Source organism: Ochlerotatus camptorhynchus, unplaced genomic scaffold (genome assembly GCF_037179485.1).
Source record: "Ochlerotatus camptorhynchus isolate MF236.1 unplaced genomic scaffold, CSIRO-AGI_Acam_v1.1 ptg000361l, whole genome shotgun sequence".
NCBI classification, from domain to species: domain Eukaryota; kingdom Metazoa; phylum Arthropoda; class Insecta; order Diptera; family Culicidae; genus Ochlerotatus; species Ochlerotatus camptorhynchus.
This window is the reverse complement of record NW_027040849.1, coordinates 1,789,777-1,812,231: the sequence shown is the minus strand read 5'-3', so window position 1 is coordinate 1,812,231 and position 22,455 is coordinate 1,789,777. Positions and strand designations below refer to the sequence as shown.

Below are 22,455 nucleotides of genomic sequence, written 5' to 3'. Positions count from 1 at the left end.
GGAAGATCCAGACCATCCGTAAAAGTGGTAAAGCCACGATCCTGATCCTAGAGCTCCGCGTTTTTGTTTAAACATTAGGAACTGTGATGATAGAAATAATTTGGGGTTGTGACATAAACATGGACTTGGATGTAAACGGGACCATCCTCTGGTAAGTCCAGAACATCCGTAAAAGAGGTCAATCAATGAAACTGATCCTAGAGCTCCGCAGTTTTTTCCAAAAAACATTAGGAACTGTGATATAAGAATGAATTTGGGGACGTACCTACATACCTACATAGCCATAGGATCGTTGTCCGGAAGATCAATAACATCCGTAAAATGGTCATTCCATAAAATTGAGAGGTGGAAGCACTACTATGACGAGCACCTCAACGGTGATGCAGCAGAAAACGAAGGTGGCACGGCAACAGAATACGACAGGCTACCAGGCCCTGATCTTCAAAAAGTTGAGGAGGAGATCGGTCGGCTGAAGAACAACAAAACAACTGGTGTAGATCAACAACCAAAAAAGCTATTAAAATACGGTGCTGAAGCACTGGCTAGAGTGCTGCACTGGGTAGTTGCCAATATTTGGGAGAAGGAGATATTACCTGAGGAGTGAATGGAAGGAGTCGTATGCCCAATCTGAAAAAAAGGGAGAATTGTACCATATATCATCGGAAAAGCTGCTGTAGAGAGGTTAATAAGTACCATGAAATCAGTTGAAATGTTCAGTAAATCATTGTGTGCATTTGTGCATTTTTACTGAACATTTCAGCTGATTTCTTGGTACTTATTAACATCTCTACAGCAGCTTTTCCGATGATATATGGTACAATTATACTTCAAAATGGTGCAAAGCGGTGAATACTAAGGAGCATTTTCAAATGCATAATGTACAGTTTTCTCTATTTTAGGGTGCGTACTTTAAATATTTACTGAGCATTTTAAGATTTTTAACGTATTTAGATAAATCATTTAAGGAGCAAACCGATCTATTTTAAGGAGATTTTTTTTTTTACTTATTAAGGAACATCGTCATTGTTTAATGATTCATTTACCTTTTTACCATTGGAAATCCACATATGACACAATCGGATCACGATCACGATCGCGAGTACGATCACGAGTACGGATTATGGATCGAGTGATGTACGTTATTTGAGTATCGGGGCCACTCTCCAGTCCTTTTGAATCTCGAAGGGGGTTACGGGAAGGTGATGGACTTTCGTATCAGTTATTCAACATTGCGTTAGAAGGTGTGAACAGAAGAGCTGGGATGGACACGAGTGGCACGATCTTCAGCTATTCCATCCAGCTTATTGGCTTCGCCGATGACATCGACATCATGACACGGAACTTGAGACGAAACGTAAATCAGACTGAAGGCTGAATCTAGGCGGATTGGACTTGCCATCAACGCATCAAAGACAAAATACATGAAAGGAAGAGGTTCTAGGGAAGACAATGTTAGTCTCCCACCCCGAGTTCAGCTTGACGGTGACGAAATCGAGGTGGTCGATGAGTTCGTGTATTTGCGCTCACTGGTGACCGTCGAAAATGATACCATAAGAGAAATTCAAAGACGCATTATGACAGGGAATCGTGCGTACTTTGGACTCCGGAGGACGCTCCGGTCGAATAAAATTCGCCGCCGCACGAAGTTGACTATCTACAAGACGCTGATTAGACCGGTGGTCCTCTACGGCCTCGCAGACTACGAGGCTGGTGAAGTGTGGCCATGGATCGAGTAGAGTGAAGACGATTTCTTAGGGCAACAGAGGATTATAAGGCCTTAGTATGATTGCAAGCAAGCAAGCCATAAAATTGATCCAAGAGTTCCACTTTTTTTTTTCGAAAATACGTGAAACTGTGATATTATAATGAATTTGGGGTCTTAACATAAACATGGACCCGAATGACCATAGGACCGTCCTCCGGAAGATCCGTAAAAGTGGTTCATCCATGATACTGATTCTAGAGCTCCGTAGTTTTGTCGAAAACACTTCGAACTGTGATCAAGCATGGAAAATATCATTCACTCACGCGAGCACCACAGAATCACCTACAAATAGATTTTCCAACCAAGTGACTCTGCGGTTGACTCAGAACTGACAGTAGAAGGAAAGAAGAATAAACTAAAAATCAGCTGAACAATTTTCTCTAATGAGGGAGAACCAGATTGAATGCGTCAAATCCGAATGCTAAAGATTTAAGGTGATACTCTAAGGAAGCCTCAGCGTGAAACTTTAAAGGCACAAATGTCAACTTCCACAAAACATACAGATTTGAAATGACTACTCCTTGTTTGCTGTGCTACTACAAACAGAGAGTAGCAATTTCAAATGTGTATGTTTTGTTGAATCTGACATTTGTGTCTTTGAAGTTTCACGCTAAGGCTACCTTAGAGTATCACCTTAAAGAAATACAACGGTAGTACAACAGTGTACTTTGTATGTCTGTACAAGGTATTATCTTCGATGAACGCAGAGTTGAGCAAAACAGACAGCTGAGCGTAACATGAAAGATTCTGAGTGTAGTAGTGTGGATGATTCCTCTCTTATTATTTTTCCATGCTGAGCCTTTTACGATTGCATTCTGCTGAGTGAGCTGAATGAGAAATTTGCAGAAAGAATCACTTTTTATTTTCAAACTTTAAACATAAATTGACGCATTTAAATTGCTATTAATATGGAGAAAACTGTTATACTGCAACACATAAACATAAGCGTCACGCAAATAACGAAAACTGCTGTTACCAATTCAACTGATTTAAATCACTGAGCGAAAAGTTCTCTGACTCGGCTATTTAAGGTGATACTCTAAGGTAGCCTTAGCGTGAAACTTCAAAGACACAAATGTCAGATTCAACAAAACATACACATTTGAAATTGCTACTCTCTGTTTGTAGTAGCACAGCAAACAAGGAGTAGTCATTTCAAATCTGTATGTTTTGTGGAAGTTGACATTTGTGCCTTTAAAGTTTCACGCTGAGGCTTCCTTAGAGTATCACCTTAGGCTAGTTCCTCAAATCGTACCTTTTGAGGTACTCGATTAAAGGAGTACAACGGTACTGCTTTGTATGTCTGTCAATGGCAAAATAGAAGCAATACGAATAGGAACGAAATCAGTGTGGCTCGCACAAGCTGCTGTTCCTTTATGATGTTGTATGCGTGTGAGTGAGTAGTGAATGCAAAATGAAACGATTTTTCCCATGCTTAACTGTTGTATATGAAAGAATTTAGGGTCAAGACATCAACATGGACCTGGATGGCTATTGGACCGTTCTTCAGAAGATCCAAGCAGTCCGGTAAGCGGTGACCGTAGTCGACGCCTTTTCTGTGATAATCCGCTGCCTTTGCTTCCGACACTTGCACAACAAACAATCATAGTACAGTGCCAAACGAAAATGTCATATGAAAGTCTCTGTCATACGACACTGTCGCCGAAGACTGTCACGAATGGATGTATTTTAGTTTTTCTCATAATAAGAGCTGCTCCTTGTGCTTCCCAAGTAACAATCTTGGTTTTATGAGGGTTCTGTAAATCATGATTTAGCCTTGTAGAATGATATAAAACATCTATAAAGCTTGCAATGTTACTTGGGTTGTGTGCATTCTGAAAATAGCAAGCAACGATGTCCTAGTAATAACATTTCTGATCAGAAATGGTTTAGTTGAGGAATTAGATCGAAATCAAACTTTGAAATATGATAGTTATTTGATAATTATCGCTTTGCACAACAACATTCGAAGTTCTATCGTTTGTGTCGTGTGAGAGACGATGGTAGAGCATGAGTGTACGAATAAAAGCAGACTGTCGCGCACGACAACGAAGCGAGTGTAATAAAAAACGTGCACCGTTTCAACTGGTGGTAAAATGTGTTAAAATTTTTAAATTTTTTATAAACTTCAGTTTTACCACAAAAATAATGAAAATGGCAAAGTTTCTTCTGACATGTATCTTATGTATCTCCTAATCCTTCAATTTTCTTGGAAGATTTTCACACATTAGGATGAACTGATCGAGAAATCAACTCACTAGCAACGAAGTATTGAACAAACGTTAGAACATCAAAACCATTCCCAAGATGTGCTACAATGAAATAATCCTCAGATATTTTGACTTTCGGCGATTAAAACATTGATTGCGGACATTTTGTTTAAACATATATGAAAAAAATACTGGCAGAAATACAATAGTTATGAGAGAATAATTGATGCTAAATTTATAACAAATCATTCAAATCATTACTCTGTGGTCTTCTTATAGCTCAATCTATCTCGACAAAAAAAAAATCTAAGTGTGTGGGTGGTTGTATCCGGGTCCTCCCCTAGGTAGGCTCATGTCCGTCCAGGTTCTGGTACATTAACAACTAACCTTTAAATTATAATGTCGATAATGCTGAAACTATATGAAGGCTAGTGATCATCATTAGGTGTATTCTGCGATGGAGTAGTAGTTGAAGGAAATGATGTTCTGATGTGGTAAATCATGCAAGCACACACCTTTAATAATTCTTATCCTACATAGAGATGATCCATTTATTATGTCACGCTAAATTGAGGAAAAATTAACCCCCCTTTCGTAACGTTTTTTCTATACCTAATGCATTGCTTGTCACAAAATCATAAATCTGCTAATGCTGCAAAGATCATCATTATGTAAGGCGGCCACAGGCTACAAAATTGCGGGAATGAAATGACAGTGGAACCGGTTGAGGAGTTCCGGATTTTGAAGGTAACGAAATAATGTTCTCTTTAGGTTTCCTGCTTGTTTGTTTTTTCGTAAATGTCCAATCATTTTGATTTGTTCTATACATTTATCCATACCACTTAGATTTAGATCGCTTGATTCAAAATGCGTAATCGATATGAATATTTAAATGTTACTTTATTTTATCTCTGCATGCCTATTTTTAATACAACACGAACACTGACTAGTTTGAACAGCTCATGATAAACAATTGATTCCATATGATGTAAAAAATATTCCAGAAAATATTTAGTACATAATGCTAATTACCCAAAATCAATACAGTGAAGCATTGTAAAATAAAAAATAAAACGAATCAACGAAATGTAAGAAAATATTGTAGAATAGGGAAAGTGATATTAAACCAAGTGATTATATAAGCACTGCTACTTGTAGTTAAAGCAATACAGATTTATAACCCATAGCTCCTTGTAAGAAACAACGAAACATCATTCAAATTAAATATGAACCGCATCTATTAGCCGAAAATGTAGCAGTAGTGATAAAAGAAGCAATTATGATAACCAAAGTCTTCGAATATAATAGCAATATTTTTTTTCTTGAATTTTGTGTTAGGAAAAATCAATTCAACGACATAATGATAAGCAATAAGGCACCACCTTGGACGCTCCGTCTCTGCAGTAGATGTTCAGTACTGGTGTTACAGGATGGAATCAACTACTAACATTGTAAGCAACATGTGATTCTATCGATTATTTTCTGGAAATAACTACTCTCTACTTCCAAGTATCCGGTAGATAACACTGCTCAGTGGCTCATCCATTTTAATGAATAATCAACCATGGGAAATCGTTGTATCCCTACCTGTAGCACAGATTGTTGCTTTCTGTTTTCCAGTATTTCAATCTAGGCATACATCTAAAGGTTTTACAATGGCTTGAACGGGGAAACGCATCGTTCGGGGTAATTTGCTTCCTTCCAACCTGCCCCGTCAGGACTTGTAGGGCTTGATCGGTTCCCGGTATTCAATCAAAGTTTCCCCTCCACTCTTGTTTCCACTCACTCGAAAGAAACCATTGATGGAATTGATTCTCATTTACCAATTAAGTGTCGTTTCTTATTTTTCTTTCCTCAGAAGGGTTAGCAATTGCATAATTTATGATGTTTTGTCTCCAGCAACAGTTCTATCAGCCTGCCTCTAGGCAGCATTGGTGCCGAGAAAATTGACTGAGAAAATCAATCCCCTATCCTTGGTATTGGGGGCGTTGCTTGGTCTATTTCTGGAAAAAACAATAAAACAATTACGCGTTCGATGCGATTGCTGGAATTAAAAGTCCGCGGGTGCACTGCTGTCAAAGAGAATAATGAGGAACTTGTGAGTATTGGGTGAATTTTTATAGGATAGGATATTTCGAAAGAGTGTGAATACTTGCCACACAATTACAGGTACAAATTAATGCCTTGAACGGCATAGAAAGCTCTAAACTAAAAACTGGGCAGTTCCACGCCAAACGACGAATCTATCAGACTCGACCTTTGCATAATTTTTTGATATGGGCAAGCATTCACATTTATACAAAAGCTCGACCATTTTGGATGTTGTAATTTGTTTCGAAATTGCGTATTTGACTTTTTACAACGAATTGTAGCACTTTGTGAGTTATATTTTTTAGAAGTTATCAAGTTTTGGGTTTTCACTCAATACTCCTATGCGACTAGACTACCATGCGTCTTCTTCACAATTTATTAGGCTTGGATGCGATACCCGTTTAACAAATCCTTTTCGTTTGCTCCAGATGACGATGTGCTTGGTTCCGGGTATACCGCGTTACAGAATTTCACTAATCCGAGAGTGGTACAAACTTTCAAGGACAGAAGAGATATATAGCTGACATCGACGACTTGCAAAACCAAACGATACTTCTTATCGTTATGTTTGCACAGTAACTTAACCTGTCCAAGTACAGGTATTGCCACCCCCTACGAACGCTTGAAGCTTGAATGGCGACTGAAGTACCGTGAAGGCACCATATTTGAAGCGGTTCCTAACTTGACCCACTCGATGATTTTCGACTATTTTCCATTAATATTTTTGAAATTTTAACGTTGCAAATATTAGTTCCAGTGCTCTAAGGATGATAGTGTAACAAAGCTTTTAACAATATATCGCCAAAAAACGAAAAAACGATTAAAAATAGACAAGTGCGTCACCATTAGGATCCGCGTCAAATATGGTGCTGGCACGGTAGTTCTGGATTTGGGTCTCCTAGGATTTTCTGCAACCATTCGAGGCCGATTAGACTTGTGTCAGCGCCAGTGTCCAGGTTGGACTAGACAACTTTCGATTTCCGCCATAACAGTACCTCCTTTCTTCGAGCAGTCAAATTTTTTTCCCAATTCCACCTTCCACTTCCAATTCGTCCGATTGGGCACTATATTCTGCTTCGGATCCACTTTCATCCATGCTAGCCTCTTCTTTCTTGATTTTCCTGATTCTTCGGGACTTGAATGAGTTCGAAAAATTTCCTTTCTGCTCGACAAACTTTCTCGAAGTGATTTTTTCCGTTACACCTTTTACATTTCTTTCATGAACCCTTTACGAAAGCATCACTACAATATGTGCATTTTTGTGGCTTAGCTGACTTGACTTGACCACACACCTGTCCAGAGTGGTTGAAGTGATTTCCGGCATCGTTTGCATCTTAGTCTTCAAGTGTGGCCACTTATTCGAAACCACTAGCTTGTAGGGACAATTCGCTTTCCAGTATGCCAAATTTGCATGGTTTTAACATCACCTTCACTCTTGACACAAAATCGTTAATGGTTTCTACGGTCGATTGTGTAGCAGTAAAAAAATCTAGTCGGTCTACAATCACATTACGTGCACATACTACTTCTCGTTTGATTGCTGCTAGTACAGTTTCTGGATTCTGCTTGTCTTCCACTGTTAGCTCGAAATTAAAGTACTTTTTAAGAGCTAGCACAGACAAACAGACGTAACTCTTCATTGTGTATCTTTGTTCACGTATTTAATGGTTGATTTGAATATTATCAGTTCCGCGAACTACTCGCCTCAGCGCTGGCATCGGATCGCTTTGACGTTTCTATACATTCTATAGAACTTTTAAGCAATATTGTTTGCGAGTTAGCGTGCAAGCTTGTTTTCCACGAGAAAGCCGAGAGATATCGTGACTGAGGTCGTATGTTTTGAGATACCATGTTTTCAAGAAAAAGAGTTTCGTCTGTTTGTCTGTGGAGCTAGTGCTCCGATGACTGACAGAATGAAGCTCACCTTTTTAGGATAATCTTCATTTGGCCACTGATCCATCCCAACTGCAGTGGAATAGTTCCCCCGGTTGCTCTAAAAAAAAACTAAAAATTCTCCTTCATGTCGCCATCAACTGCAAGGGGCGAAGGAAGAGGCAAGTGTTTTAAAAGTTGGAAAATCCAATGGATAAAAATAGTCTACACAAAACACCTGCATTTATAAAAAAAAAATCGATTTTCCAAGAAGGGTTACGGGATGTAATGACAGCCTAGCTCCTCTCTTTGGCCTATCAAGCAAATAACTCCTTAGTTCAGCAAAAATGCACAATAGTAATGTAATACTAATACCACATCTGCTGTAAAATTGTAATACTTTAATTAACTGCCTATTTTTGGGACAAATTTAGTACATTTATTGCACTTAAGAAAATAAGGGATATTTCATAATTTTCGGTTTAAGGCGCCATGATCTTGCCGTATTATCACCGATGAACCGACATGAATGATCATACAAATTACCATGACATTTCTGATCAAAGCATAAAACTGACATCTGCGGCCGTGTTCACGGAAAATGTTTATCCTAGCTACGAACACGCGAAACAAATTTATGAGCTGGTTCGTGTCTAATCAATTCCGGACAAATTATTGTCGCGCTTATGCTAAATTCTCATTTGGTGACGGTCAAAGCGCGCTGCAACCCACCCATAAGAATTATACACAGGTGTGTAACTTAGATAGTATTTTATGGCAGCGGCTTGAGGAGCGAATCCGTGTGTTAAATCAATGGGCGCAGTCGTACGGCCATAAACAGATAACAGATGGTATAATCCCATTTTGAGAAATTATCCTGCAACACACAATGTTTATATCTAGATAAAAAAGAATAATACGGTTTTGACAGATGGGATCGCTGCACATTTGAATCGGCCGTTATGGATTCTCGATCAAGAGTTACGTTTAGGTTACATGTCGGTTTGTTGGTGGTATTATTGCACTAACGAAAATCTACACTTCGGTGGTCATCAAAAAAAATGATAATTTCATGAATTTCAAGGACTCGCCTTTTTGTATAATAAATCAATATAACACTTTTCCCTCTTACTGCAAATTTAAAGGATTTAACGCTTTTAGCGCTTTAAAACTATGGGCCGAACATTAGGAACGTAATTTAGATGCTAGTTCCTAATTATGGCCTACGAACTTTATTTGATAACTGATTCTCAATAGGACTAGTAAGACCCAAAATGAAATCATGGAAACTCTCGAATTGCTTAGCAAGTTTCTGAGCTTTTTTTTGTGATCAAAATTTTACCACCTTCTTCAAGCGATGGAATAGGCTTTTGAGATTTTTCAAAAAAAAATTGTGCGTTTCCAAAAGGGTTTGGAACTCGGATCTAATTTAGAAACATTATTTTCAAAAGTTTTGTTCCTCAGGGCAGAGAATCACTTGTTTTTGCAAATCCCGCCAGGTAACTTTCATGGCATGTTCTATATATTGTCTCCTACGGACATTTTTAAGGCGGATCAAGAGCTGAAGATTGTCGTCTATTATAATTGAATCGAATTAAACCTCGTACTTTGGTATTTAGGCAGCTCTTGCTTCAACTATAGAAGTAGTTAGAGATTCAAGAGCAGAATTAACTTCATTTTTGGTTTGCAAAGGAATGTTTGGATTGGAGCTATATTCCATAAATGCTGCAATAAACAGCTCTATGGCACTTGAAAATAGGGCTATTGGGATTATACATTATTTCTTGGGATATTTCAAAAGTTATTGGAAGAAGATCAGAACCGAAGTCAGCATGGGTAACCAATTGGCTACAAAGTTGACATGAATCAGTTAAGACCAAATCAATAGTTGAGGGATTTCTTGCTGAAGAAAAGCATGTTGGGCTGTTTGGATATTGAATAGTGTAATAAGCTGCAGAACAATGATCAAACAGAATATTACCATTGGAATTGCTTTGAGCATTATTGCATGAGCGGTGTTTTGCATTAAAATCAGCAATAATGAAGAATTTAGACCTATGACGGGTAAGTTTCTGAAGGTCACCCTTGAGAAAATTCTTTTGCTGGCCTACGCATTGGAATGGCAAATAGGCAGCTATAAACGTAAGTTGTCCAAATTTTGTTTCAACAGAAACTCCCAAAGTTTCAAAAACTTTGGTTTCAAATGAAGAAAGAATTTTATGTTTGATTCGTCTATGAATAATGATGGCAACGCCACCACAGGGTCCATCAAGACGATCATTTCTATAAATCAAGTAATTTGCGTCCTTCTTAACCTTATGGTCAGGTTTAAGGAACGTTTCAGTTATAACGGCAATATGCACGTTATGAACTCTCAAAAAGTTAAATAGCTCGTCTTCATTATCTTTAAGAGATCGAGCATTCCAATTTACAATATTTAATGCTTTAAAATCCATTACTGAATTTTAAAGTCATGACAATATTATTTGCAAATTTTACTCCAGTTTGAATAGCATCAAACATGGAGTTAGATTTAAGCATATCAGAAATCATGTCAATTAATGAATTCTGTAAAAATTCCATTTTGGGGGCAGTAATGCTTCCTAAGTCAAAATTGTCAAAATTTCCGTTAGAACGTTGGTTAGTAGTTTGATTTCTACCCGCTGCAATAGCAGCATAGGTAGCTCCATTAACTCGCTGAACATTGTTAGCAGCGAGGGGAGTAGGTACAGATGAAACATTTGAAGCAGGGGTGATATTTGTACCTACGGGTACGAATGTAGAATTTGTTCCTCGCTGACCGTTGTTAACAGCAGAGGAATTTGTACCTGTTCGGAAACGTGGAGCGTTTCCTACCTGTCGCTTAGAACGAGATTGTAGGATCGCTTTGCGAGTCTTACATTCCCAAAAATTGGATTTGTGGTTTTCACCACAATTTGAACATTTAAATTTCTTAGGATCTTCCTTCACAGGACGTCCTTTGCGTGAGAGGAATCACCACAATTCATGCATTTAGCTGGCATGTAGCAATTTTTAGTTCCGTGACCCCATCCCTGGCACTTACGGCACTGAGTGAGGTTTTGGAAATTTCCTCCAGTCTTCCTGAAGTGTTCCCACTTCACTCGGACATGGAGCATAAGGCTAGCTTTTTCTAAGGTCTTAAGGTTGTTTAGTTCACTAGACTTGAAGTGAACTAAATAAAAATCATTAGAAATTCCGTTGCGCGAATCGCCAGGACGGGATTTCATTTTCATTTTGATTACTTGGAGTGGCACAACTCCAAGTAATTTTGCCAGTTCATCTTTGATCTGATCCAGGGATTCACCGCTGGGCAGTCCTTTCATGACAACCTTGAACACACGTTCAGTTTTGGTGTCGTAAGTAAAAAAATTGTGCTTCTTCTCAGTAAGATACTTGAGAAGACATTTAAATCCGTCCAAGGTTTCAGCCAATACACGGCATTCACCCCGACGTCCAATTTGTAGTGAAAACTTAACTTTCACGAAATTCAAAAGTTCCATGCGAAGAGCATGGAAATCGGTAGTGTTTATCACAATAGGGGGAATCTTTTCTTTCTTGGCATTAAGCCGGGAAAGTTTACTAGAATTTTTCTTGTATGATGGATCATTCTCATCATCCGTGAGCAAATCAAATTAATTTCATCAGAAGGGGGGTCAAGAGTTTGCCCCTTTCTTTTGCGTTTAGGCGCCATGGCGGCAGTAAATTTTTATCCAAATCGACTTCCAAGCAGATTACTATAAGAATCTGAAGGATTGAAGAGGAATTTTCCAAATCGATATCCAAGAAGGATTACCTCGGGTAGGGTCCAAACAAGGATCGAAGAGGAATAAGAGTTGAACAAGGTAGAAAATTTTTACAGGTTGAGCACTGAAAAGTGCTGTTTAAATTTGTTGCAGCTTTAGGTAGTAGTAACACTTCCTTCAGCAAAAGGCAAATAGATCCGCACGGCAAGAGAGCACGATGTGGACTGATTTGATTGTCTTCTGTTTTCTAGCACACGACGACGGTGAAGAAAGATCTCTCGCGTCACTTTTCATAAGGTCCTAAATAACAAATGTAAACAAATCGAGTTAAGCGATACAAACTATTGCTCTTCTATCATTGTATTTGATACAAAAAAACACCCATCCAAATTTCCTTACATTTATTTAAGATAAACATAGGTCAAAAATTCTCCAATGTACAGTTTGAAATGATGGGTACATGATTGTTACTTCGGTCATTCGGACTGCCTAACACGATTGGTGCTCATTTTCTAAAGGCGGGGCCAATCTAAAGTTAGATAGTCTACTCTGGAATCTGTGAAAGCACATAACATATGTGGAACTCGATCATCAAAAATCGACCCCATTTCAGTGATTTCAAGTGGTATAAAAGGACATCGATCTGTCAAATTGATTATACCAGCTGTAAAATGAGAAAGTGGATCAAGGGGCTTGTCAATTCTTTTGAATGATTCTACCGTGGTATATAATTCTAAGTGTTTTTAGCACTCCTGAACTCATGTCTTAGTAATTCCTTAACCATTTATTTGCTTTATTTAAAATTATATAGCTAACATTAATAAATTCATCACCTTGATTCACGCAGCAAACATGCATGTAACATTTCGTTCTTTGGATACTTTCTATTTTTTTGGAACCAATTGCATCAAACTTTGATTTCATTAGGTTTCGTAGGAGGAAAAACATGACCGCGTAAATTTGGAATTAAGTGCTTACATTTTGAAGTCCAGAGAGAAGCAGCAAAATTTGGAACAAGAGTCAAGTACCATTTGAAAAATATTCAGTGTTTTGAGCTGACTTTGCATCGTTCCATTCGCAAGAATTTTGTAAGCAGAACAATAAATGAAATCGAGTGCTTATCGATACCTGCAATATCCAAGATTTCCCTATGTTTCTCAATTGCCGTCCAAAGTGACGAACCAGCCAGTGGCTGAAAGTCACTCTACTAATAAAAAAAAATTGCCGTCATTTGAAAATGTCCTCAAAAATCCCAACACAAAGAACTACTCCAAATACTTTTTAACAAAAAACATGGTACGGTTGTTCCTTGTTGATTGAAAATGCAAAAGAGGATTGATTGATTGATTTATCTTTATTAGGGAGGCTTTCAGCCTGGGGCTGGTTTGCCTCCACGCGGCAAAAGAGGAGCTACACACAATCATAACAAACTTTTTTTCGACCCCTATGGCTAAGGTCCCAGGGTGGGACTCCTAGCTAGCTGTATCAAAGTTAAGCACTATTTACTAACGAAAATAATCTTTAATATGCATCAACTCGATATTTCGTGATGTAATCATAAGTTGACTTACTAAAAGCACAGTTAATAATATTTCAACATGCCACGGACAAAATGATAGTTTTACACCTATTCAACGTAATACTCAAATCTTCGAATTGTTAGCATTAAATTATATTCAATTAACATAATTTCCGTCATGAATCCAATGCAAACCAATAAGACGAAGAAATAATCAGGCATAACATTTGATAACGGCACAAAAGCATTTGTAAACAAACTTTCTAAGGCCCTTTACACGCGAACCAAAGTACGCCCATGCAAACCAACAACATCGGATAGGGGCAACTATCACCTTTGCGTGGGCGTACTTTGGTTCACGTGTAAAGGGCATTAGAAAGTTTGTTTACAAATGCTTTTGTGCCGTTATCAAATGTTATGCCTGTAATGCATCTGTAAATAGGCAATATTACTGAATAACAACGCTCTTGATTGGCTTCTGACCGACTTGAAAATACTAGCTAAATATTCCTTTGAAAAGCCCCCTGTCGAGCTAGTCGAAAAAAGAATACCCACACGTCAAACTCCGTCAAGCATTTAAACAGCGCACGAACACCATCTCATTACGCATTACCGTGACTATTGACAATTCACCTCTTCGGTCACTCTGTAACTCTTCACTCCTATGGTAAAATCCCATATCAGTCTGTGCGTGAAACTTGGTGAACATTTCCTTACCCTTTCACTTCTATGAAAATCCCATGTGATTCTGTCAATCTTTGCGTGAATAAACGGCGGATTGAAGGAGGAGGAATGAAGAGATAAGGCAAAGTCCGCTAGATTTCATGCACAGATTGTCAGATGCTTATGGGATTTTACCAGGAGTAAAGAGTTGCAGAGTCGCCGTCAACGTCAATGCTTACTTTCGTAAGGGCCAATGCTGCAAACGTAAACAATTACTTTTTGTGTGAATTTCTCGAAAATGAAAACTCCTTCAAGAAAACCAACACCATGATTGTATAGAGAAAGAGTCCTCCTATCCGATAAAATTAGTGGCTTACATCAGGCATGTCTAAACGCAACTCTACACTGCGTACTGCCTTTTTTACACACCACCAAGAGCATTGAGCTGTACGCTCCGTACCAGTGCTCGATAGAAAATACCAAACGCAGCGAAAAAGGCACCGACACCGGTACCGATTATTTAATATAAAACCAAGAAATACCAGTGGGCAGTGCTGCAAAATTTCGACAATACACGGTGATACTCAAAATTCTGCTTTGGTCACTCGTTTGAGCTAACAGTCATCGTCAAGGCAAACCATGTCAATTGTCAGTACCATTTTTGTCAGTGACGAACATGTGCTGGTTTGTTTATTAGCTAAATTTGAAATGAAATTAAATGGCTTGAGCAAAACAATTACATGGAGCCATTAAAGTGAATAAGCATCTACGTCCTGAACCGCTTGGATAACAATAATGTGTCTCAGAATGCAAGAAATTACACTTTCTGTTACCAGGTGAATCTTTGTCATTGACGAAAAAATGAATGAGATTTTGACAAAGATTTTTTTGAGGATCAATTCTATCATTGACTATGTGAAAAACAATTTTGTCAATATCGTGCAAAAGTCTGTCAATGACAATGACAAATCTCAGCACTGGCAGTGGGTAGACGGCAACAGCAACACGCTCTTCTGAAGTGGGTGATTTGTGTATTTTTAATAATCCTGGTAGATGATCCCTTGAGCTCATAAGCTTTATAAGATTGCGTAATGCTTTTTCGCCAAAAGAAATCGAAATGAATTTCATAGATTTACCTTATTAAAAATGTTGACTGAAAGGATTCGAAGGGGACAGACTGAAATCGAACCATGGACATTGGCATTATGGCACTCGTCTATCAGCTTTAGTTGAAATAGAAGATGCTACAGGCGTATATCAGCTACGATAATCTTTCAGAAGTCGCCCAAAGAAAATTCCTACGAGCAGCAAGCGTGTTTTCCGAAATCGAAAACACTCGGCTGCAGTGTTTCCCGAAGTCAGGAACACTCGGATTTGGTGCTTGCCGAAGCATCCATACACCGGTGCAAACAATTATGCACGGGCACCGGTACCGGCGCCTTGTTCGCAGCGTTTGGTGTTTTCTATCGAGCACTGGTACGGAGCGTAAAACTCAATGCTCTTGGTGGTGTGCTTGTCGTGTTTGTAGGCAAAACTGCCACCCGTGCAAAAGGGTTCAGTGTTTTTACCATGACTGGCTTACATGGATTGACTTTGACCTACGAGACATTCACGCAATAAGCCATTATTTATGTTTTCGACATTGGTGTTTATGAATGCTCAGTGTCGATATCACGAAAATTTTATTTTGACAGATCGATGTCCAACTATGCCAGTTATACCAACAATCAATACGAAACTAACGATTTTAAATTGGCTCACAACTTGACTAGTCTATTGGTCCCAAGCAAACGATTATCGTACCCCATTCTAGTCGAAATTCTACTACTACACAATGTTTGTTTTGATTCGCTATGAAAGTTTGACAGATAAAATGAGGGGTTAGTGGATTTTCCTATGTTTCGAGGGGTGAATCGATTAGCTTGGGACCAAAGAGAGTACCAGAGCAGAGCCAAAAAGTTGAGCACATTATTTTGGGACCTTCTTGTCTTAGAGTTACCTCTATGGTTATACCACTGAGGCAAAACAAAAAAAGGGTCAGATTTGAGTAAGCTTTTTGCATGTAGTTCCACATATGTTATGTGGTGAAAGGGAAACTAGTATCATGTAGAACAAAACGTTCAATGTAACACTCATTGATTATGTCATTGTGAAAAATCGTCCAATGTAACATGTCCGATGAACAACTTGGGTAGTCAAAACTTCCTATGTGGTTTTTTCTATCTTGTAGCATGACATTCAAAGTAAAATAGTGATTTTACCGTTTCTACTGCATTTTCAACGTTATTATTCACTGATCACATTAAAATAGTATTGCAAAATGTATTGTTTTAAAAAAGTTAAAATAATAATCTTCCGGACTTCAACTTCGATTTTCTCAAAATGGTGTTACATTCGTCTATTTGAAAAGTGACGCGAGATTTGTTTATCACTATAATATATTTCCCTCTTGCTCGTGCATCTTAGTTTTAGATTGTACGCACCGAAAATTCAAAACGTCTTTTTAAATCTCGTGACCTTAAACAGAAAAAAAAGGCTTTTTAAGTTTTTACTTTGCATTCTACCAAAAATAAAAATTGAAAAAAAAAACACAAAACCGCACTTTTTTAAGTTTAAAAATGGTTATTTATTCAGTTTAGTGTGTGGGGAGCAATTTTACAGCCAAAATAGAAATTTTCACGCCGGGTTGTATTGGTGAACTGTGGTAGTGAAAATCCGAGGAAAATACATAACAAATCGCTGTAAAACTCATTTTGACCGATCGAATAACATACATTTTGAGGTTAGTCCGAGGAAAATAATAAACAACTTTACACGGTGATTGACCCCCGTTAGTGTGCGTGCGTTAAACTTCACTAATCTCTATACATGTGAGAAATACGTAATCAGCAATAAGGTGATTTTTTCTAGTGTACAGACATATTTTTTGACACTCATACAGACTTTTGAAAAAATCATCTGGCAACCCTGGTTACATGTGAGATGATCTATCTGGTTTTTTTTTTGTTGAAAAAGCATCGTGATTTATGTTACATGGATCAACCGGAAAGAAAACTCTGTCTCTGTCTTATTACTTATTTAAGATATTGATAATCTTATCGCATGATCAAGCAGCTGTTTTGTGAGCAACACTGTATTCTGCAGTGCACAGTGGTCCAGAATGCAGATTTAGGTGGAATGTTATGTTTTGAGCCTGAAATTGAAACTGTAGACGAAAATTTTCTTCTACAAAGTTGTTTGTTATAGTTAGTCCCTCATTTTTCTGACAATGAATTCTAGGGTGGTTCTTATTATGATTAAAATCAAAAATCTAACTTTTTTGTTAGAATAAATTAAGGTATACATTATTTGAAAAAGTTATAGCTGAGCTTATTCTAAGCAACTTTGTTTGAATAAAAAATTTTGTATCTCTTAAATTGACTGATTTAGAGCTATTTTCTTGAATTGAGTTAGGGTGTCTCTAAAAAACAGTTGTTTTGCTCTAGTTTTCTTATTTCAAATTTCTCAGCAAAGGTGTTTCTAACTAACTTTTAGATCTTTAGAAGGCGCACATTTTTGCTGTATAAAGCTTGTCAATATCTTTCGCCGATCAAGAGTTATTGACGTTTTTCTACTAAAAATATGTCCTTTTCAAATGTTATTATCTATGGTTGGGGCAAACAAAAAAAAGTGTTTTTACGGCGGTTTTTTTTTCATAAGACAATAGTGACTTGAATGATTAATAACTTTTTATCCTTACATTTTATCGAAAATGGTCTTGAACAAAGTTGTAACTGTGAAAATTTACTACAAGTACAATTATCAATTTTTGGAGCAGAGTAATAGGGTGAATTAATAGATAGATATGAACACAACATTTGGTTTTCCCATAGTAACTTCCATATAAACTTCAAATAGTTTGTGCCAAGTTGGTTTCTTACTAAATGAGCCAAATGAGGAACCCAATAGGAAGAGTTTGAACACTGTGGAGCGAAAATTTCAAATTTTGCATCAGTACCAGTGCACGTCGCTATGTTTTCATGTTAATAATAATAAGAATATCTAAGCTTACATGTTCACAGTGAAATACCGAGTGCAGCTCAATTATAACATAATCTTATGTAACTGACATAAAATGTAATTTAAGTCTTCATATTACACTGAGGTTAGGGGCATATACACTATGAAATTTAATTACCTATGACTCAAACTGAATAAAGCGGAATAAGATCGTTGGGTTGTATCTTTTTACAAAAATCGCTAAAATATGTGCTAAAAAACCGCATGAATTCCGAAATCCGCATAAATTTCGGAATCCGCGTACAAAAAACCGCGTAAACTCCTAAATCTGTGTAAAAAACGCATAAAAAGCAACTCCAGTGTATTTCCTCATTTCTAACAAAGAGTGTTAAAAGTTCCTTCAATTAAGTCTTTCAATTAAATTGGGACTGAAACGGTTAAGAAGGCTCAAAATCAATTCAATTCAATTTCAATACTTCCCAGTACTCTGTAGCGTCAAATTTCCACATCAGTTTGAAACGGAAGTAAATTAAAATGCCAACAGGAAAAAAAAATCCAATGGAAGATTGCAATCATTTCCGACTTTATTGACTCACCATAATGCATTTGAATCAATCGAATCCATTCAATCGCACTAATTACTATCCATCGTTTGCTTTATTACCGATGGCTCCAGCATATCAATCGTGATCATTTAACTACCAACCAGCAGCGAGCTCCACAACAGCAGTGTCGGCTCCGAACCCAGCGGGCACAGAAAAATAATCGCGTAATTTTTATGACACCAAACAGAGCTAATGGCAATTCGTCCATATTATTGTTGCGTGTTGTGATGGCTGCAAGCGTTCTTGTTTGCACAATGTTCTCTATGATTAGTGATTAAGGTCTCTTCCTAGTTCCTGCGGAACAGTGAGGGGGGAGGCGGTGAAGAGGGGACCACCAGAAGCTCACTTCAGGACATACATAACTCGTCGTAAGGGGTTAATAAAACATTTTACGATTCCAGCGGCTCCAAGAGTGCCCCAAGTCGTGTAATTTGCTGCTGTTCTGCTCGTGGAAGAAGGAAAACAACTCTTGAGCTGAGAACCGCCGTTTGCCTCACGACTCCAAAACTGCTGGCCTTGTTGTGCGGAGGAAAAATGTGAAAACAGTAAATCTTTGGCGACAAACACTGTGGGATACCGAGGAGGTAACGAATTAATGGTAGTACAACATAGGAATAAAAGTTTAATAGTTGTAATCGGGGTGGTAGTCTGCGGAGGAGCCGATTGTCAAGTGGTTGCTTGAAATGGCTCGGCTTCATCCCTGCAATCAAAGTTAATGCAACAAATCATACTGAAATATATTATCAACAACCGCAGAGTTTAAGAACGACTCACTTACAACAACAGCCAGCTTAGCTTGGAAGAGTAATCCACAAATTCCAACCGCATAATCTCAGCAGGAATGCGACGCCACGCGGTTCCTCGAATTATGGCTGCTAATTTGCCACTGCTTCGCTGTCGGCGCCATCCACATCCCTCTCCTCGGCATGTTTAATAATCAGTTTGATTTACGATTAGCCTCCGGGTTTCAATTTTCGCTTGTCCTATCCGTTTGAGGAAATGTCCCATAAGAATCGTTCCTAATATGACACAATTAATCGCTCTGCGCTCAGCGCACGATAAATATTTATAAACGAAAAAAAAAAACTCCTTCCGAGATGAGTGGCCCAACCAGCACCATCCAATTTGATGACGACGACGGTTTGTTGTCTATTCAAGCGCAAGCAGAGATGCATACATAAACATAATAATCGCGCCCATATCGCGTTTAGCTTGCTTTGGCAGAGCGGGCCTCACCAGCATTTATGCTTTTTATGTGTTTGGCCAAATTTGAACTAGCAGCACTCGCTGCTGTAGGGAATGATATTCAATTCCGGAATGCGCGCCATTATGCGCCTTTTATTGAAGTTCGTTGTCTCGTTGTGTGATTTGCCGGATTTGTTTATTGTTGATACAGTAGTGGCACATGGCGGATATGTCCCATGTTTTGGGCTGATGTTTGATTATGACCTCTATCGCCTGTCATAGTGTTTTGGAACTAATGTAGTTTGAATGGAAATTTATTTTGACGTAGAACTACGTCTGTGATTTCTATATGGGGTACACTTTGTAAAAACATAAAATGAAATATGTAACGAAATAATGAAAGATTTTGAACGTTAACAACTCAGCTGCCCCTGGATCAATTTCAATAACTTTATCGTCATTCGATCAGAAATATGCCTACGCATCGATAGCAATGCTGTTGAGTTTCAAGAAACTATTGAAAAATTGGTAAATTTCAAGCACTGTCCAAAAGCTAACTAATATACATCGTACGGATTAGGCAAAAGATGTGCGTCTATCTTTAAAAACTGTCGCATTAATGGCGCTTTGCTCATTTTCAACTTCTATTCAATTTTCATACTGTACTGTACTCTAACGAAACTATCCACCTACCCTCTTCTAAAGATCATTCTCTAGCTAATAAATTATCACACTAAAGCTTCATGTTAGCATTTCCAACCAACTCTGAAAATCGGTAACTTCGCGTATGAAGTAACATTAAAAACACTTTGAATGTAATAAATCCACCAATTACGTACATGCATATGTTTCTTCCCCAACACAGTCATCAGAGAGTCGTTTGTAGACGAAACAAGTCGAAGTGGCATTCGCCTCCGATCTTCGGGCGTGTGCGAATAGGGAGGATACAATTGCGTAACATTGTGCACACTCATCGCCACATTTAGAACCACACGTCCCCCAACGACCACACAACATGATCTCCAGAGTTGTAATCTTGAAAATAAACTTGGAAGCCTGGGTTTAAGTGATTTTGATCGATTCTCGACGTCATCCGCTCGCTTGGCCAATCCAGGGTAGAGTTCCGTCCGCACAGTAAGTAGGACAGGAGTCGCTGTGTCGGCCACCGCGATCATCATTCATCGGCAGTGGCGGTATGTACCGGTACAGTTAGCATCGAGATTAGGTTACACTACACACATTACACGAAACACAGAACAACACGCACACAATACAGAAAATGTTGAATCCTCTGATTACCTGGTAGCTAGCCGATCCTGGCTGTTCCGGGGTTTGCTCTTGTCGCCTGAGTCAACCGGGTGCTGTATGTTAGATCTCCGAGTAGGTACCGTATGCGTGATATTGTTTGCACCATCGTACAAATAAGGTTCCGATTGAAGCCTACCGAGCTGCCAGAAACCAATGCCGTCAAACCATCCGTGAAGCAAAGGAAGCGAGTTGGAAAAGCTTCCTGGACGAAATTAACCCAAATCAGTCATGCACCGAAATCTGGCAGAGGATCAACGCTATCCGAGGAAACCGACGTGCCCGAGGTTTTGCCCTCCGGGGTCCGGATGGACTCTCCCGAGACCCAGAGACAATTGCAAACCTCCTCGGCGACTACTTTGAGTCGCTGTCCTGCATTGAGGCCTACAACGATGATTTCAGGAACCGTAACGGCGTCTCCACCTCCAGCATCGAGAACGTGACCATACCCGATGACGAAGATACACTCACAATTAACAGTCCCTTCACCATGGATGAATTAAACTTTGCCCTCAGAAACGCCAAAGGCAACTCCTCCGGACCGGATGAGGTTGGATACCCGATGCTGCGGAACCTCCCACCCACGCACAAAGGAACCCTTCTCGAGCTGCCTGACTCCTGGAAGCATAGCCTTATCGTTCCCATCCCGAAAAACCTCGGTCCAGCACTATTACCGAAGGATTTCCGGCCGATCTCCTTGACCAGCTGTTGCAGCAAAATAATGGAGCGTCTAGTCAACCGGAGATTAGCGAGATTCCTTGAGGGGAACAACCTACTAGACCACCGACAGCATGCTTTCCGTCCGGGGCACGGAACTGGTACATACTTTAACAGTCTTGGCCAGATAGTACATGAGGCACTCCGTAAGGACCAGCACGTCGAGGTGGCCTCCCTGGATCTGGCCAAAGCTTACAACAGAGCCTGGACACCCCAAGTACTACAGCAGCTAGCCACCGCTCCAGCACCAGACGGGAAGAAACCGGGGTTCCCCAGGGTTCCGTAATTGCAGTAACCATCTTCCTGGTGACAATGAACGGAATCTTTATGGGGCTCCCCAAGGAGATTTACATTTTCGTCTATGCGGACGACATTTTACTACTGATCATAGGGAAGACCCTGAAGGCCATGAGGATAAAGCTCCAAGCTGCGGTCTCCGCTGTTGGCCGATGGGTCGCTAGGACCGGCTTTGAGATATCTGCTGAAAAGAGCTCAATCTCCCACATCTGCCGCCTTGGCCACCGACCACTTCCGACACCAATCAAAATTAACAGCCACACTATCCCTAGAAAGAAGACCATATCCATGCTCGCGGTCACGATTGACCGGAACTTTCGGTTCGGCACCCACGTTAATGATGTCAGGACTAATTGTCGAACACGATTGAACATCCTCCGCTCCCTCTCCGGGCAGCATAAAGCGAGCAACAGGGCCATCGTACTCAATACCGCCAGAGCCATTGTTCATAGCCGACTGACCT

The 22,455-nt window shown here is 39.2% G+C and overlaps 1 protein-coding gene across 1 annotated transcript; it reads left to right on the top strand.

Moving 5' to 3' along the window:
• Positions 1–359: 359 nt before the first annotated feature.
• Positions 360–21,981, top strand: LOC135709568 (uncharacterized). The gene is made up of 2 exons (XM_065231961.1): positions 360–464; positions 21,229–21,981. Exons 1-2 carry the CDS (start codon positions 360–362, stop codon positions 21,979–21,981), a joined length of 858 nt encoding a protein of 285 aa, XP_065088033.1.
• Positions 21,982–22,455: the final 474 nt, after the last annotated feature.